At 40.6% G+C, this 15,241-nt stretch overlaps 1 protein-coding gene across 1 annotated transcript in view; it reads left to right on the top strand.

The window, feature by feature from the left end:
• The window catches only part of PABIR2 (PABIR family member 2), a 79,715-nt gene extending 72,366 nt beyond the window's left edge, over positions 1-7,349 (top strand). Inside the window, exon 10 of the mRNA XM_059910338.1 lies at positions 6,425-7,349. Within this exon, the coding sequence (XP_059766321.1) occupies positions 6,425-6,488 (64 nt within the window). The 3' untranslated portion in view covers positions 6,489-7,349. The remainder of the gene's footprint in view (positions 1-6,424) is intronic.
• The last annotated feature ends 7,892 nt before the right edge of the window (positions 7,350-15,241 follow it).

Here is a 15,241-nt window from a genome sequence, read left to right as displayed (position 1 = left end):
AAGGCAGCCATTCTGCTTATAGAGCCAAAGATTCCACTCAGGAATAGGGAAATGACTTCCCATTGAGGGTCTGCTTCTCTGTTGATGGTGGACTCAGAATAGGGAGCTCTTTGATGAAGAGTCTGAATGCTATTTCCAACTCTTGGGCAAGTAATGAGCTATTTGAATGATTTCAGAATTTTAGTAGGCAGACCTACCCTCATCCCTTGCCCTCACTCTGGGGGAGAGTCCCCACTGAAGGCATAAATGTTTTTCCTGCATGGTTGATAAAAGCTACCTGTCATATGTATGTAATATACTTCTCCCTGAAGACTACTCCAGATAGCTTGGGCTTGGCCAGCCAAACCAGAGTGGGCAAATTCCCTGCAAGTAAGCTCTCACTTCCCTCATCTTCACCATAGCAGGCTTTAGAGCACTCCCTTCTATCGAATCAGGATGAGACCACAGAACCTTCAATTCAGCACCCCTGGTAATCTGGACCAGTTGCCTGCAGTTGGTATACAAAATAATAATAGTAGCGAATAGTCTTGTTACAATACTGTTATCATTATCTTACAGACAAGGAAACCAAGGCCAAGGGAGGGTACGTTATCTTTCCCAAGGTCAAACTGGCAGAACCTGGGCTGGAATTCTGGTCTGTCTGACTCCAGAGACTACCTCTTAACCATTACACTATGTCAACTCATTCATTCACTCAACAAGTATTTAATCAGCACCAATTATGTGTTAGCACTATTTTAGGCACTAGAGGTACAGCAGTCAGAAGATCATCCGGTGGATCATGACACTATGTGGGCCTCCAGAAGGAAGAAGTCTTCTGGGGATCAATGACATACAATGGAGGGTATATCCATTTGCTAGCAGGATGAGGGATCTCAAAAAGGTGAGAGCTCCAAACTCGAGCACGGGCAGTGTATAAAAACCTCAAGCTGGGGCTTCCCTGGTGGCGCAGTGGTTGGGAATCTGCCTGCCAATGCGGGGGACACGGGTTCGAGCCCTGGTCTGGGAGGATCCCGCATGCTGCGGAGCAACTAGGCCCGTGAGCCACAACTACTGAGCCTGCGCGTCTGGAGCCCGTGCTCCGCAACGGGAGAGGCCGCGACAGTGAGAGGCCCGCGCACCGCGATGAAGAGCGGCCCCCGCTTGCCGCAACTGGAGAAAGCCCTCGCGCAGAAACGAAGACCCAACACAGCCATAAATATAAAAATAAATAAATAAATAAAAATTTTAAAAACAAACAAACAAATAAAAAAAAAAAACCTCAAGCTGTGAGGCAAAGGAAGGTAGAGTTTGAGCTCAGCTCTGGTCCTTAGCAGTGTCCTATGGGCTTAGTGTAGGCAGGCTGTGGCCCATGCGCCAGTGCTTGAAGTGGAGAACATGCCCTATTCGTCTCCATAACTCTGTGAAGGTCAACCACCCAGGGCCCCGTAACCATAGGCCAACCTTATGTTTCCATGTCTGCTCACCCTTTTTTGCTGTTAGCAGCTGAATGTGTGATGCTTGCGGCTCCTTGCAAGGAACTCTGGCAGCGGGTCACCGGCGGGGCTGAGCTCACCCCTCCTATAGATACATTTCTCCGTTGTAAAGGGAGAGGAGATAGATCAAAGGACACCAGGGCCCATGTGCTTCACATGGAGACCCGGGTGAGCTGAAAAGGAAGGGGAGGAGGGGACTAGGGTAGGCTACAGCCGGGCCATGATTTATTGGCTTGTTTTGCTCCTGCACTTCTGTTTACCCAGCTGGGCCCGCTGCTGCCCAGGGTCCCGGCATGTGCACAGCCACTCTGGCCAGTCTTTGTGGTAGTGTCAGAGAGAGCGTGGACTGTGTCAGCTCCTGGCAAAACTGAGGCAGTGGGGTTTGTGTTTGATGGTTGCAACACTCCTACCCCACTGGGCCTTTTCTTACCCCCATGGGGTACCCCCTCCCAACACACGTATCCCAATCTCAGCCACAAAACCCCTGGGGCCTTTTTCTCCTTAGTGGAGCCTGGTGTCACTCAGGCATCTAAGACATACCTACGCTAACAGGTAAGCATCTGCCAACAGCCTCAAGCCTAATTCTTCCAGCATTTAAAAACGCTGGGCACCTCTTTACTTAATCCATTCAAGGTAGATAAGAACAGACCGCCTCAGGAGAAGAAATGAAACAAATAGCTTGTGGAAGAGTTGTAGATCCAAGAACATGAATCGAGTTCCTAGTCTTCTAGGCCAGTCTTCTAAATCCTGGCATCTCAATAAAGCTCGCTGACTGGTTTAAACAGCAATAGAGAAGTCTTGGCAGCCCCACGTTAGAATGATTTCAGAACTCTGTGTGTGCACGTGCCGAGACAGAGAGAGAGACAGATAAGGTGGTAGTGGTGGTGGTCAGGATTTGAGGATTCAAAGGGCCCCTCCAGGTACATGTGGTCAATGGTCTGCCAGTGCGTAGAATCAGCTCCACTTCTCCTAAAAACCAACACAATAAATTAGGAGTTTGGGATTAGCAGATACAAACTGCCATATATAAAATAGGCAAACAACAAGGTCCTACTGGATAGCGCAGGGAACTATATTCAATAATCCTATAATAAACCGTGGTGGAAAAGAATATGAAAAAGAAAATACACACACACACACATATGTGTATAACACTGCTGTACACCAGAAACTAACAAAACATTGTAAATCAACTATACTTCAATTTAAAAAAAGAAGAAAGAAAAACTCTCTGGGGAAAAAAAAAAAAAACAAAAAACCAACACAACCCCAAACCAAACAGAAGGGAGTAGCAACTGGTGGCAGAGGGCCCCTGGGCCTTGAGTAAGCACAGAGCGGGTGGTTCTGAGTGGGGCTTTCAAATCCTAGCTCTGCTACTTTTTAAATCTTTGACCTGAGCCAAGTTGCTAGCTTAGTTTAGCTTAGCTTAGCTTCTCTTAGTCTCAGAATCACCCTCTCTAAAATGGGAGCCACACCTGCCTCACTTCATTGTTGTGGATATTGAACATGATAAAGTCTGTCAGGCACTTAGCAACCCAACTGCATGATCAATACGAGAGGGCTGTGATGATCAAGATGAGGATTCCGGAGAACAGAGGTATGGGACACCTGAAAGCTTCAGCACTTTTGATGTTCACTCCTAGTGTTTCCACAGTTCAGAGGAACGTTTGGAAGGTGGAAACAACCCAGGTGTTCATTGATGGATGAATGGATAAACAAAATGTATCAATAGTATACACATACAATAGAACACTATTTAGCCTTAAAAAGGAAGGAAATTCTGACACACGCTAGAACATGGATGGACCTTGAAAACATTATGCTAAGTGAAATGAGCCAGTCACAAAAAGACAAATACTGTATGATTCCACTTACAGGAGGGACCTGCAGTCATCAAATTCATTGAAACAGAAAGTAGGATGGTAGTTGCCAGGGACTTGAGGTAGGGGGAGAAGGGAAGTTGTTTAGTGTGTACAGAGTTTCAGTTTGGGAAGATGAAAAGAGTTCTGGAGATGGATGGTTGCACAACAATGTGAATGTACATGACGCCACTGAACTGTACACTTGTTAAAATGGTAAACTTTATGTTAGGGATCTGTTACCACAATTTTTTTTTAAATTAAAGTTGAGAATTGATGGGGTTAGGGGTGTATGCGTGAGGAATGAGAGCGGGGGAAAAGCCCTGGTACATAGATGAGTGCTCCAGTGAAAGCCTTGCTGGGATTCTACTATGTTCTACCCTACTATGAGAGGGCAGCTGATTTCCATAAAGGGGCAGAGACAGAGAAAACAGAAGTAGGAGAGGACGATGGCCTGGGGCTGTCAGTGTGAAACAAAAGATACAAGAGAATAGAGGTTTCTGAGCTCTGAAAATGCAGCAAGCTAGGAAAGAAGGCTCCATCCCAAGGCTATGGTCACCTATGGTGAGCACCAAAGCCCGTTTGGACCACAGCTGCAGCCAGAAGGGGAGACCTTAGAAGGGAAGGAGGAGGTGCCTTGGGCTGGCCTGACGTAAAAATGGCAGAGATTCGCGAATGCAATCAGCTCAACTCCCCATCATTTCCAAGGTAGAGTGGCTGGGACCAGCCTCTTCCTCCAATCCCGCTCCCTCCGGCTCCACAGGGCATTGCAATGATGCCCTTCTCCTTCAGTTGGGCTGCCTGGTTTCCCTGGAGAGGAGGATATGGAGGCAGGGCTTCCAGTCCTCACATCCCTGCCAGACCTACCTCCTGGCTGGACCATACCGGCCCCTGCACCCATGGCCCCTGTCCATGTGGACACACCTGAGTCCAGGACCGGCACAAGCTGAAGAGATCCCAGCCCAGGCACGGAGGGAATTAGGCACGTCTTCTCTGCTCCTGAAGTAATGTTTGTCTTTCAAATTCTGCCAACCAAAATGGCTTGGGCTGTGATTTACCATCACACCGTTATGTCATACTTCCTTACTGCTTTTATGACCAAGAAAGACTCCAGGCACAGTAGCCATATTATGTCCCAGTAAACTCCTGCCCAAATTAAGTCACTATTTCTGGTCCCTGTCGCTGTTCAAAAATGACATCCAAGGATAATTGCTGTTTTAGGGGCACATTTTAAGGCAAATGCAAGAAATAATGAATGTACCTATTTTCTGACTGAAATTTGTATCCGTCTTTTTACCCTCTCCTGGCAAACATGTTTTATGTTTATTTAAACAGCCCTTAATAAAAATGTACAGCTGCAAAGCATCTTACTACTCAATGCTTTCTGGTTAAGAAAATTGCCCATAATCACAGTTGACTTTCCTATTTGTAACAGAATATTATTTTTCATTGATGCATGGCTGCGGCCCAATGTGTGAACATTATAAACGCAGTGGGAGGCTTATCTGAGGTTGCAAGCACTTCATTCATTCATTCCTTCAGTCAATCAACAAACTTGTTTTGTGGATTTACCATGTGGGGTTTAGGACCTTTAACAGCAGAGGGAAAATCATCCGCAGAGACATGAGAGAGCATGGCAGTCACCGATATGATAAGGATAGCCACTGTCAACCGCAGTTGATGTGCCATGATTGGCTGTAAAGTGTGACATCAATAATCTGTTACTGATAATAGTGAACGTACCAAAATTTACTTTAGTTATAAGTTGGAATGGATTCAAGGTTCTCCTTACAGTAACAGCGTCACTCTCCCTTGCTTGCATTTCAGTATGTTTTAATGAGAGTTAGAGAAAAGGGTCTAATTACCAGCCAGCATGCCGAGAATCGTCTATTCCCAGACTTCACCCACGGGAGTGTATCACGCTTATGAACATCATCTGTCAGTTGTATCACAGTTTAGAATTGTTGGAGTGGCCCACAAGGTGTGTGTTACGTGGGGGAGTAGAGAGAGGTGAACCTGGGGAGGTCCGATGGGTAGGTGCAGCTTTTCAGAGCTTGAATAAACACATTTTCGACTGGATTGCTCCCAAATTTTGCAGAGCTAATTGTCGTTGACATCACAGAGCTACTGCTCATTTATCAAGTTCCAGTCTTTCCCCAGATACAGAGATGGGATCTTAGTTGAAGTAGTGACTGTCAGCCCATACTTGTGACTTTAGCCTGTCTTGGAGAAGCCATAATTATACTTCTCACAGTCAACTGCTCCTAATACTGGCTTCATTGCATGTTGAGCGCCTTAGAAATGAGAATGTGACCCAAGAAGCAGCTTCCAGGCTAGGTTTCATGGAGTGATTGTATTGTGCACGTCATATATCTGTCTTGGAAAACAGATGGAAATTCTCAGTAAAGAGTCAAACTAGGGCTTCCCTGGTGGCGCAGTGGTTGAGAATCTGCCTGCCAATGCAGGGGGCACGGGTTCGAGCCCTGGTCTGGGAAGATCCCACATGCCGCGGAGCAACTGGGCCCGTGAGCCACAACTACTGAGCCTGCGCGTCTGGAGCCTGTGCTCCGCAACAAGAGAGGCCGCGATAGTGAGAGGCCCGCGCACCGCGATGAAGAGTGGCCCCCGCTCGCCGCAACTGGAGAAGGCCCTCGCACAGAAACGAAGACCCAACACAGCCAAAAATAAATAAATAAATTTATTTTTAAAAAAAAGAGTCAAACTAGAAAAGGAACTTACTAATAATGAACTTGATATGCTATCTCTACTGGGCGTGTGGCGGGCTGCTGGGGGTACAGAGAAGGGATGCCGGTGTTGCCTTACCTTTCCAATATAAACTGGATTTCTGGAATTAACCAAAAGATAGATGGAATAATACCTCACATGCAAATAGAATAAGTGATTGGCTTGGTGTTCTGATTTGAAGGCTACCCAAGATATTTCCCTGCCCCTGAAACTACTCTCCCACTGGTGCTTGATTTTCTAATATTAGAAATTGTGGTAGAATTACTTTATTTGTTTAAAAACTATGCTTTGTTCTTTTAACTGTTTTTCTTTTTCTTCTTTTTTTTTTTCAAATGTATGCTTTAGGAAAGGAGGATACTTTAAAAAAAAAATAAGAAGCGCATTCAGGAATGAACTGGAAGCCTGCTAGAATTGTTAAGAAGACCAATTGTGTGGAGATGCAACCTCAGTAATTAATCAGTGAGCAGCTAGCAGCCAAATATCTGATGAGAGGGAGGAGGCCCTCGCCTTTGAGGGGGGAAAATGACTCCCTTCTGATTGAAAAAGCACCATCCCAGACCTTCTTGCTGCTGACATGCAGATGTACATCTGGCTGTAATCTCTCACTCCCTGCTAGCCTTTGCCAAGCTGTGTGGAACAGAAATCCCGTTTCTCCCCCATGTAAGGAGACAGAAATTGAATAGTTACATAGTTAAAATTCTGAGCACTGGCGAGGAGAAGGAACATGCCCAAAGCAATAAAAAGACTCTCACTTAAAAACTGTGGCTGAAGAAAGATTCGAGCAGTTTAAACAACTGGTTGAGTTGATTGGGGTGAAGGGAGTAGGCGTCTCAGAGCCATGGACAGATCTTGATACTCTGCAGACAAGCCAAGAAATCTTTAAATTGTGTTCAATCTACTCAGGTTGGTGAACAAGACAGAACAAATGCTTGATAAAAGTTGACGGGATTTATTTGTACCTAGGTGTCTGTGTTTCAATAAATCCTGCTCTAAATTTTATTTTCTGTGGAGTTGTTTTAAATGCAGGTTTATTGATAAAGAGTGAAAGCATAATTAAGTGGGGAAATGTGCTCTGTTCCCTCTCTCTGAGCTGTCCAACTTAAGGGAAACCTATCATTCTGTCAAAGTGGTGGCAACTCACCCAAATTGCAGGACTAGCACATAGGAGGAAAATCACACCCTTTGAAGTTCTGCCTGCAAAACTTAGTAACCCACAATTCAGAAGTGACAGCAAACACCACAGTGCCTCTGCCTTTGGATTAAACACTGCAGCCTTCTTTAAAAGTGCAAATGTCCCTGGGAAGGTTAACATATAAAGTTACTAGGTCCTTAATAGGGTGGTTCCTCAAACTGAGTATTTATCAGAACCATCTGACAACACATCTTTCATTTATCTTGAGAACTTCAAAAATGCAGGACAGTACAGAGAAGAATATAGCAAACACTTGTGTTCTTGCCACGCAGAGTGGAAATACAGTACTATATTTACTTTGTCTTCCTTTAAAAAAAATAGAATAGTTTAATAGAACAGATTTTTTAAATAGTTTATTTTTTAAAATAAACTACAGGAAAAGTTGAAGTTCCCTTAATCTCCCACTTCTAGACCATCCATTTTCCTTAATTTGATACATTTTTTTCCAGGCCGTAAATAATACATTATATGGTTTTGTATGTACTTTTAAAATTCAGCATTACGTTCTTGAGATCAATCCATGTGGGTGCATAATGATCTAGTTTGTTTTCACTGCTGAACCGTTAACCTATAGTACAACCATGACACATTTCATTTATTCATTCCCCAATTGATGGATATTTATGTTGTTTCCTTTTTTTTTTTTTTTTTTTACTATTAAAAACAACTTGCAGTGAACACAGGTGTCCGCGTGTCTTTGTACACTAGGTGGCAAATTCTCCAGAGTATGTACCTTTTAGATAGTAGAGTGGGATTGCCGAGTTAAAGAGTACACACACTTTTAGTTTTTCTGGGTCTTGGCAGGTTACTTTCCAAAGTGTCTGTACCGAATAACGGACACCAGTCTATGTGGTCCCACGACACCATACCATTGACAACTCTTGAGTTTTAATTTTTGCCAATCCGACAAGTAAAAATCATGTCTCCTTTTTCTTAATTTCCATGAACACTAGTGAGGTTGAGCATCTTTTCATATATTTATAGATCACTCTAGTTTCTTGGGTCTATTGCCTGTTAGTAATCTTTGCCCGTTTTTCTTTTGGGCTGGTTGCCTTTTAAAAATTGATTTGTTTTATGTCTTTTAGATGCTGTTTCTTTTTCAATTTTTGCATGGCAAATATCTCCTCCCACTATATGGCTTGTTTTCACTTTATAGTGTTGTTTTTTTCTATAGACATTTTAATATTTAACGCAGCCTCATTTATCCATCTTTTCTTTTAAACTTTTTGAGGTTTTTGGGTGTGATTAACGAATTCTTCCTTACTCTTAGACCATAAAGATATTCTATATTTGCATCAAAATGTTATGAAATTCTACTTTTAACATTTAGATCTTTAACTCATTTTGAACGGATTCTCAGGTAGGATTTGAAGAAGTTAATCTAATTTTTATCTTTTCTCACATGGATCATTTTAATACCATTTATTGAATAGTCTATATCATATCCTCCATGATTTATAATCAACCTCTGTCATATATCCAGTTCTCATAGATTTATATGAGTTGTTTTTAGGCTCTTTTAGATTCCACTGGTCTGTTTGTTTATCCATCTGCCAATCCCACAGCACTCTTTTAATTGCTATAACATAATAAGTGTTGAGAATCTGCCCCCCCATTGATCTTCTTCGAAATTGTTTTGTCTATTCTTGGTGCATGACTCTTCTATATAAATTTTAGGATCAGCTTGTAAGGATCCATTAAAAACCCTGTTGTGATTTTGATTGAACTTGAATTAAGTGTATAGATCAACTTGAAGAGAATTGCCATCTTGATGTTGAGTCTTCTCATACATCATCATGGTATATCTTTCTTTTTGAGGTTACCCTTTTCTAAACTTAATTTTTTTAATATTTGCCTAATTAGATTTTTTAATAATTTATTACAGATTTTGGAATATTTGCTGTGGTTATTTATTTATTTATTTATTTATTTATTTTTGGCTGCATTGGGTCTTCGTTGCTGCGTGCGGGTCTTTCTCTAGTAACAGCGAGTGGGGGCTACTCTTCGTTGCAGTGCATAGGCTTCTCATTGCGGTGGCTTCTCTTGTTGCGGAGCACGGGCTCTAGGCACACAGTCTTCAGTAGTTGTGGCACGCGGCTCAGTAGTTGTGGCTCGCAGGCTTAGTTGCTCCGTGGCATGTGGGATCTTCCCAGACCAGGGCTCGAACCCATGTCCCCTGCATTGGCAGGCAGATTCTTAACCGCTGCGCCACCAGGGAAGTCCCTAAACTTTTAATTTTGATATAATTATGGATTCATAGGATGATGGAAATGTAGTATAGAGACATCTCCAGGACTGTTCACCCATTTTCTCACAGTGGTTATTACATCTTGGTTTTTCAAACAACTTTATTGAGGTACAACTGATATAAAAAACCCTGGACATATTTAATGTGTATAATTTAATTGGATAATTTGATGAGTTTGAAGATATGCATATACCCATGAAACCATCACCACAATCAGGTAATAAGCTATACAATACCTCTAAAAGTTTCTTCCTGCCCCTTTGTTTGGTTGTTGTTGTTCTTTTGTCATTAGAAACTTAACATGAGATCTACCCTCTTAACAAGTTTTTAAGTGTACGGTGCTGAATTGTTGACTATAAGCACAATGTTGTACAGCAGATCTCTAGAACTTATTCATCTTACATAACTGAAACTTTATGTCCATGGTTACATTTTACATAACTAGAGTACAGTTTCAAACCCAGGGATTCAACATTGGTTCAATGTTCGTGTATACTTCTAAGCCATTTTATCCTGTGTAGATTTGTATAACCTCCACTGCAATCAAGATACAGAACTATTCCAACACCACAAAGATAGCCCTCATGCTACCCTTTTATAGTTACATCCACCCCATCTCTGACTCTCAGAAACCACTAATCTGTTCATCTCTACAGTTTTGTCATCTCAAGAATGTTATATAAATGGAATCATACACTATGTGACCTTTTGAGATTGTCTTTTTTATTCAGCATAATTCCTTAGATATTCATCCAAGTTGTTGTGTGTATCAATGGTTTTCTCCTTTTTATTGCTGAGTAATAGCCCATGGTATGGATGTACTACACTTTGTTGAACCATTCACCTATTGAGGGACATTTTAGTTGTCTCTGTTTTGGGTGTTTTCTGTTTGTTCTGTCTTTTGTCTTCATTTTCTTGTTTTCCTGTGGGTTACTTAAACATTTTTTAGAATTTCATTTTGATTTATCTACAGATGTTTTAGTGTATCTCTTCATATAGCTATATACATAACTTATCACAGCCTACTGGTGTCATTTACCTATTAGAGCAAAGTATAAAATTTTTGCTTCTCTTTATGTCCCTTTACCTCCCCCCCAACACATGATTGTCTTAAGTATTTCCTTTACATACATTGAGAAACATATTAGACAGTGTTTTACTTTTTGCTTCAATCATCAAACATAATTTAGAAAACTCAAGAGAAGAAGGAAAGCCTATTGTATTTACCCATTTTTTTGTTCTTTCTTTGTTCTTCCTTCCTTCCTGATGTTCTATGATTCCTTCTTTTATTATTTCTTTCTGTCTGAAGAACTTCCTTTAGCCATTCTTTAAGGGTTGGCTTACTAGTGACAAATTCTTTTAATTTTCCTTCATCTGAGAATGTCTTGATTTCCCCTTCATTCCTGAAGTATACTTTTGCTGGATGTAGAGTTCCGTGCTAGCAGTACTTTTCTTTCAGCACTTGAAAAACATTGTGCCACTTCCTTGTGACCTCCATAGGTTCTGAAGAGAAATCCACTAACATTGGAATTGTTTTTTCCTTCTACTTAAGGTATCATTTCTCTCTGGCTGCTTTCAAGATTTTTTCTTTTTATTTAGCTTTCAGAAGTTTGACTATGTATCTCTGCCTGGATTTCTTTGGGTTTATTCTTTTGGGGATGAGTTTTTATTTGATCTTGAGTGTGATTTGAAACCATTAGAGGGTTTTGAGCATGGAGGCAACGAGATCTCATTTGTATCTTTAAAAGATAACTTTGGCTACTGTGTAAAGAAAGGATGGTAGAGGGGCAACAGGGGAAACAGAAAGACCAGTTAGGAGGCTAATGCAGTAGCCTGGATGACAGGCTATAGTGGCTTGGATTAAGATGGTAGCAAGTGAATGTAGCAGTAAATAGGGGCAGATTTTTTTTTTATTTCTTCTTTTTCTTTATGATTTACATGATTCTCAGAGTTCAGTTACTTGAAGAGTTACTTTTTTTTAATTAATTAAAGATTTTTTTAACATAACAAAATGATATACACTTCATTCAATGGAGTTGATACGTATGTGTTGATTTTTTTTTTTGTATTTAAAAGCATCATTGATGTGGACAAACTGAAAACACAAGATAGTGCTTTAACAATTTGCTAAATATAAAGAGGACTTATGGAGAAAAGGGATTAGGCAAACCACTTGCTTGTGGAATATCCCCATTCTTTAAGAGAGACCACACAAGAATACAGATAGACTGGGTCTAGGACTGACTACACCAGTGGGTGGGTCTTTGGATTAGCAATATCAGTATCACTTGAGAACTTGTTGGAAATACAGATTATTAGACCTCCACCTAAATTTACTGAATCAGAAACTCTGACCCAGAAGACAGCTTTAACAAAACCTGCAGGGGATTACCATGCACACTGAAGCTTGAAGACAAAGGTTTGAATCCTGCCTCTGTCATCATCAAGCTGAGTAACTTATACACATCCCAAATTTATGGAATTTCAAGCCCATCATCTCTAAAAGGAAATAAACATCATCCACATTGCAGGCAGGCCTGTCAAGAGAATTCACAGAGACAATGAACATGAAAACACTTTGTAAACCTAAAAAACTGTAGAAACATGAGCAACCTATTATCTATCATGTGGAAAATTTTTAAAAGCTTTTGAAACTCATAATGATATTCATTCAATATATGATAAAGCATGCATGTCTGTTCTTTTTTTTTAACATCAGAAAGGGGCAGATTTGAACTCTGTTTTGGAGAGAGACTTGAAAAGACTTGAAAGATTCATTATATGGGGGCTGAGGGTAAAGAGGAAAGGAGAAATTAGGATGACGCCTTGTTTGAGGCTGGAGTTAACTATGTGGATGGTGACGCCATTTTCTAAAGTATGGAAGACCAAGGTAGGAGTATATTTTGGGGTAAAATTAAGAGTTCTCTTTTGGTCACATTACATTTAAGATTCTGTGACAGATATACAAGTGGATATTCCAAGAAGGCAGATAGATATATGAGTCAGGAGCTCAAGAGGAGATGTCAAGATTGTAGAGATAAATTTGGAAGTCATCAGCATAGAGATACTGTTTAAAGTCATGGGAATGTATGAGATAATCTAGGCCATAGTGAAGCTGGAAAAGAGGGCTAAGGCTTTAGCCTTGGGATACTTTAACATTTAGAGGTGAAACAGAGATGGGAAAGACAGCAAAAAAGACTGAGAAGAAACAGCAAGTAAGCAGGAGTAAAACCAGGAATTTATCCTAATAAGATGATTGGACAAGCACGCAGAGATATACATGTACAAGTATGCTCATCACAGAATTTTTATAATAGCAGAAGGTGGAAATAAATTTCTTTAGGGAGATGATTAAATAAGTCATGGTGCATATATACTATAGAATATGCCAGGCAGACATTAAAAGGATGGCATAAATCAACATTTATTGACATATAAAGAGGGCCACAACACATTCTTACATGAAAGAGCAGGTTACAAAATTGCATATAGAGTGTGATGTAAAATTATATGTACATTTAATGTAAAATTATATGTATTTATGTGTATGTATGTAAATGCCGTCATGAAGGTAGGAGTTTTGTTTTTCTACTTTGTTTATTGATGTATCCCTTGAATCTAAAACACTGTTTAGCACCTAGTAGGCACTAATAAATATTTTTTGAAGGGATGAATGAATGTTGAAAAACGCTCACCGAAATGTTCAGAGTGGTTTTCTCTGGGTCTTGTGATTAAGAGTATTTATTTTCCTTTCTTTTATATATGTTTTGAACTTATAAACAATGAGCATACCTTCTTTTTATCAGGAAGAAAATTCTTTTAATTTTTGAAACCACCATCACCATATCAGTTACCTATGACCTCCAAGTACCCCTGTTTGGCTGAATTCTGAGCAAAGCAGTTGCTTTGCCATTGTAAATCCATATTTGGGCAGGAAGATCAGAATGATAGCAAAGAGATATGTTGGCTCTTGGAGAGCCGCAGGCAGGAAAAATGAACTAGGTGGTAAAGACCGATAGGAGCTGCAAGGAAGAAAGACCCATATGCCTTTGGGGAAAGAAAGGAGTTGAGCTGGGTTTTTCAAAACAGGGCAGCATAGCATAAGCTGAGAGCCCCTTGCAAAACCTGACCTGCGGGGAGAGGATCCTGTGGAATCCAGAGAGCACAGTGATTTCTGCAAGCTAAATTCTTGACTCACGATTGTGGATGGATAGAGGAGTTAATAAAAGAGTCAAGCTGTGCTTCCAAAGATTGTGCTCTTTGGTACAGAAATGCCTCATTCCCTTTGGTGGCGGCAGTAGAAAATGACGGAAGCCTCTGTTTGAAGAAGTCCTTGGTTCTCTTATTTTTTTTTCAGTGGCTATGTAAAAAGCAAGTCGGATTATGATCTTTGAATAACTGATTGGACATTCTTTGGGATTTCATATATGTGTTTGCCAATCACTCTCTGGCCTCCCCTCCACTCTCCCACATTAGCCTCCTACTCCCCTCACCAGAAGGTACCTAGGTTTCTCCAATGTGGAAGGTTAATCTGCTTGCGTTCCTCCTGTACTGTATTACGCTAAATGAGCGCTCATTTCCTTCCTGGCCTTGACTTACAAGATACTTTCTTCTGTTGCCCAAGTCGTGGAAAGCACAGGCTCCAGGAAAAGGGTGGTGGTAGAGATGGGGTTGCCAGATAAAATACAGGATGCCCAGTTAAATCTGAATTTCAGATAACCAATGACTTTTTTAGTATAAGTATATCCCAAATATTGCATGAGACATACTTATGCCAAAAAAAGTCATTGTTTCTCTGAAATTCAAATTTAACTAGGCATCTTTTTTTTCCCTCTAAATCTGGCAACCCTAGGTAGAGAAAAAAAAAAGCCATCTTGTGACACAAGAATTTTCTCAGTGTTTTTCATCCAAAACTTACCAGATGTTTCTTAGATGGACTTTCAGTTTACAAAAGGGGAACATAACTAACTGATTAAGTCAAGATTAGACCGCAAATCAGTACTAGGGATGGAAATGGAAGTTTTCAAGTTCTCCAACACATGATCTAATTCAGTGGTCTCTTTATCAATAATTTATTGACTAGAAGGAAGCAGGATTAGAATTATCACAAAGGCACGTATCCCCATGAAAAGTAAAATTTAAAAAGAATCTAAAGGCAATGACTCTTAAGGTTTTAATTTTACTTAGACTATGAGCATGACTATGTTTAGTCTCTAAAATAGTGTTTCTCAAAGTGGGGTCCCTGGATACCTGCATCGGAATCATCTAGAAAGCAGTCTGTAATAAACACAGACAGTGAAGATAATAGATCCTTTCAAGGATTGGGCCCATGGTCTTTGTCTCCCTGGCACCACAGTCACTTCCTCCTTCATCTCCAGAGCCTTTAGTTCCACTAATAGCTTTTATCCAAAGGATCTCGATGACAGAGGGTTTGTTGGTTATTTTTAGGTTTTGTTTTTTCCATTACACATTGCAAAAACAAAATTGTTAAAAGGTATTGATAACATTGTTAAAAGGCAAAATTGAAGAGGAATTTGACACTTCCCCCAACACACCCAAATACAGGAATCCGAAATAACTGTTAAATGTAAGAGAATAGATGATTGATCTGGCCAATATTAAATCACTAAATTTAATTTGATCTTGGAAGCTGAAGAAGTCTCCATCACCTTCATCTTGCCTTGGTGCCTAGCCATTCCATAAAATTTACTCTCTACTTTTC

Source organism: Balaenoptera ricei, chromosome X, assembly GCF_028023285.1.
Source record: "Balaenoptera ricei isolate mBalRic1 chromosome X, mBalRic1.hap2, whole genome shotgun sequence".
NCBI classification, from domain to species: Eukaryota; Metazoa; Chordata; class Mammalia; order Artiodactyla; family Balaenopteridae; genus Balaenoptera; species Balaenoptera ricei.
This window is presented reverse-complemented; position numbering and strand designations above follow the sequence as displayed.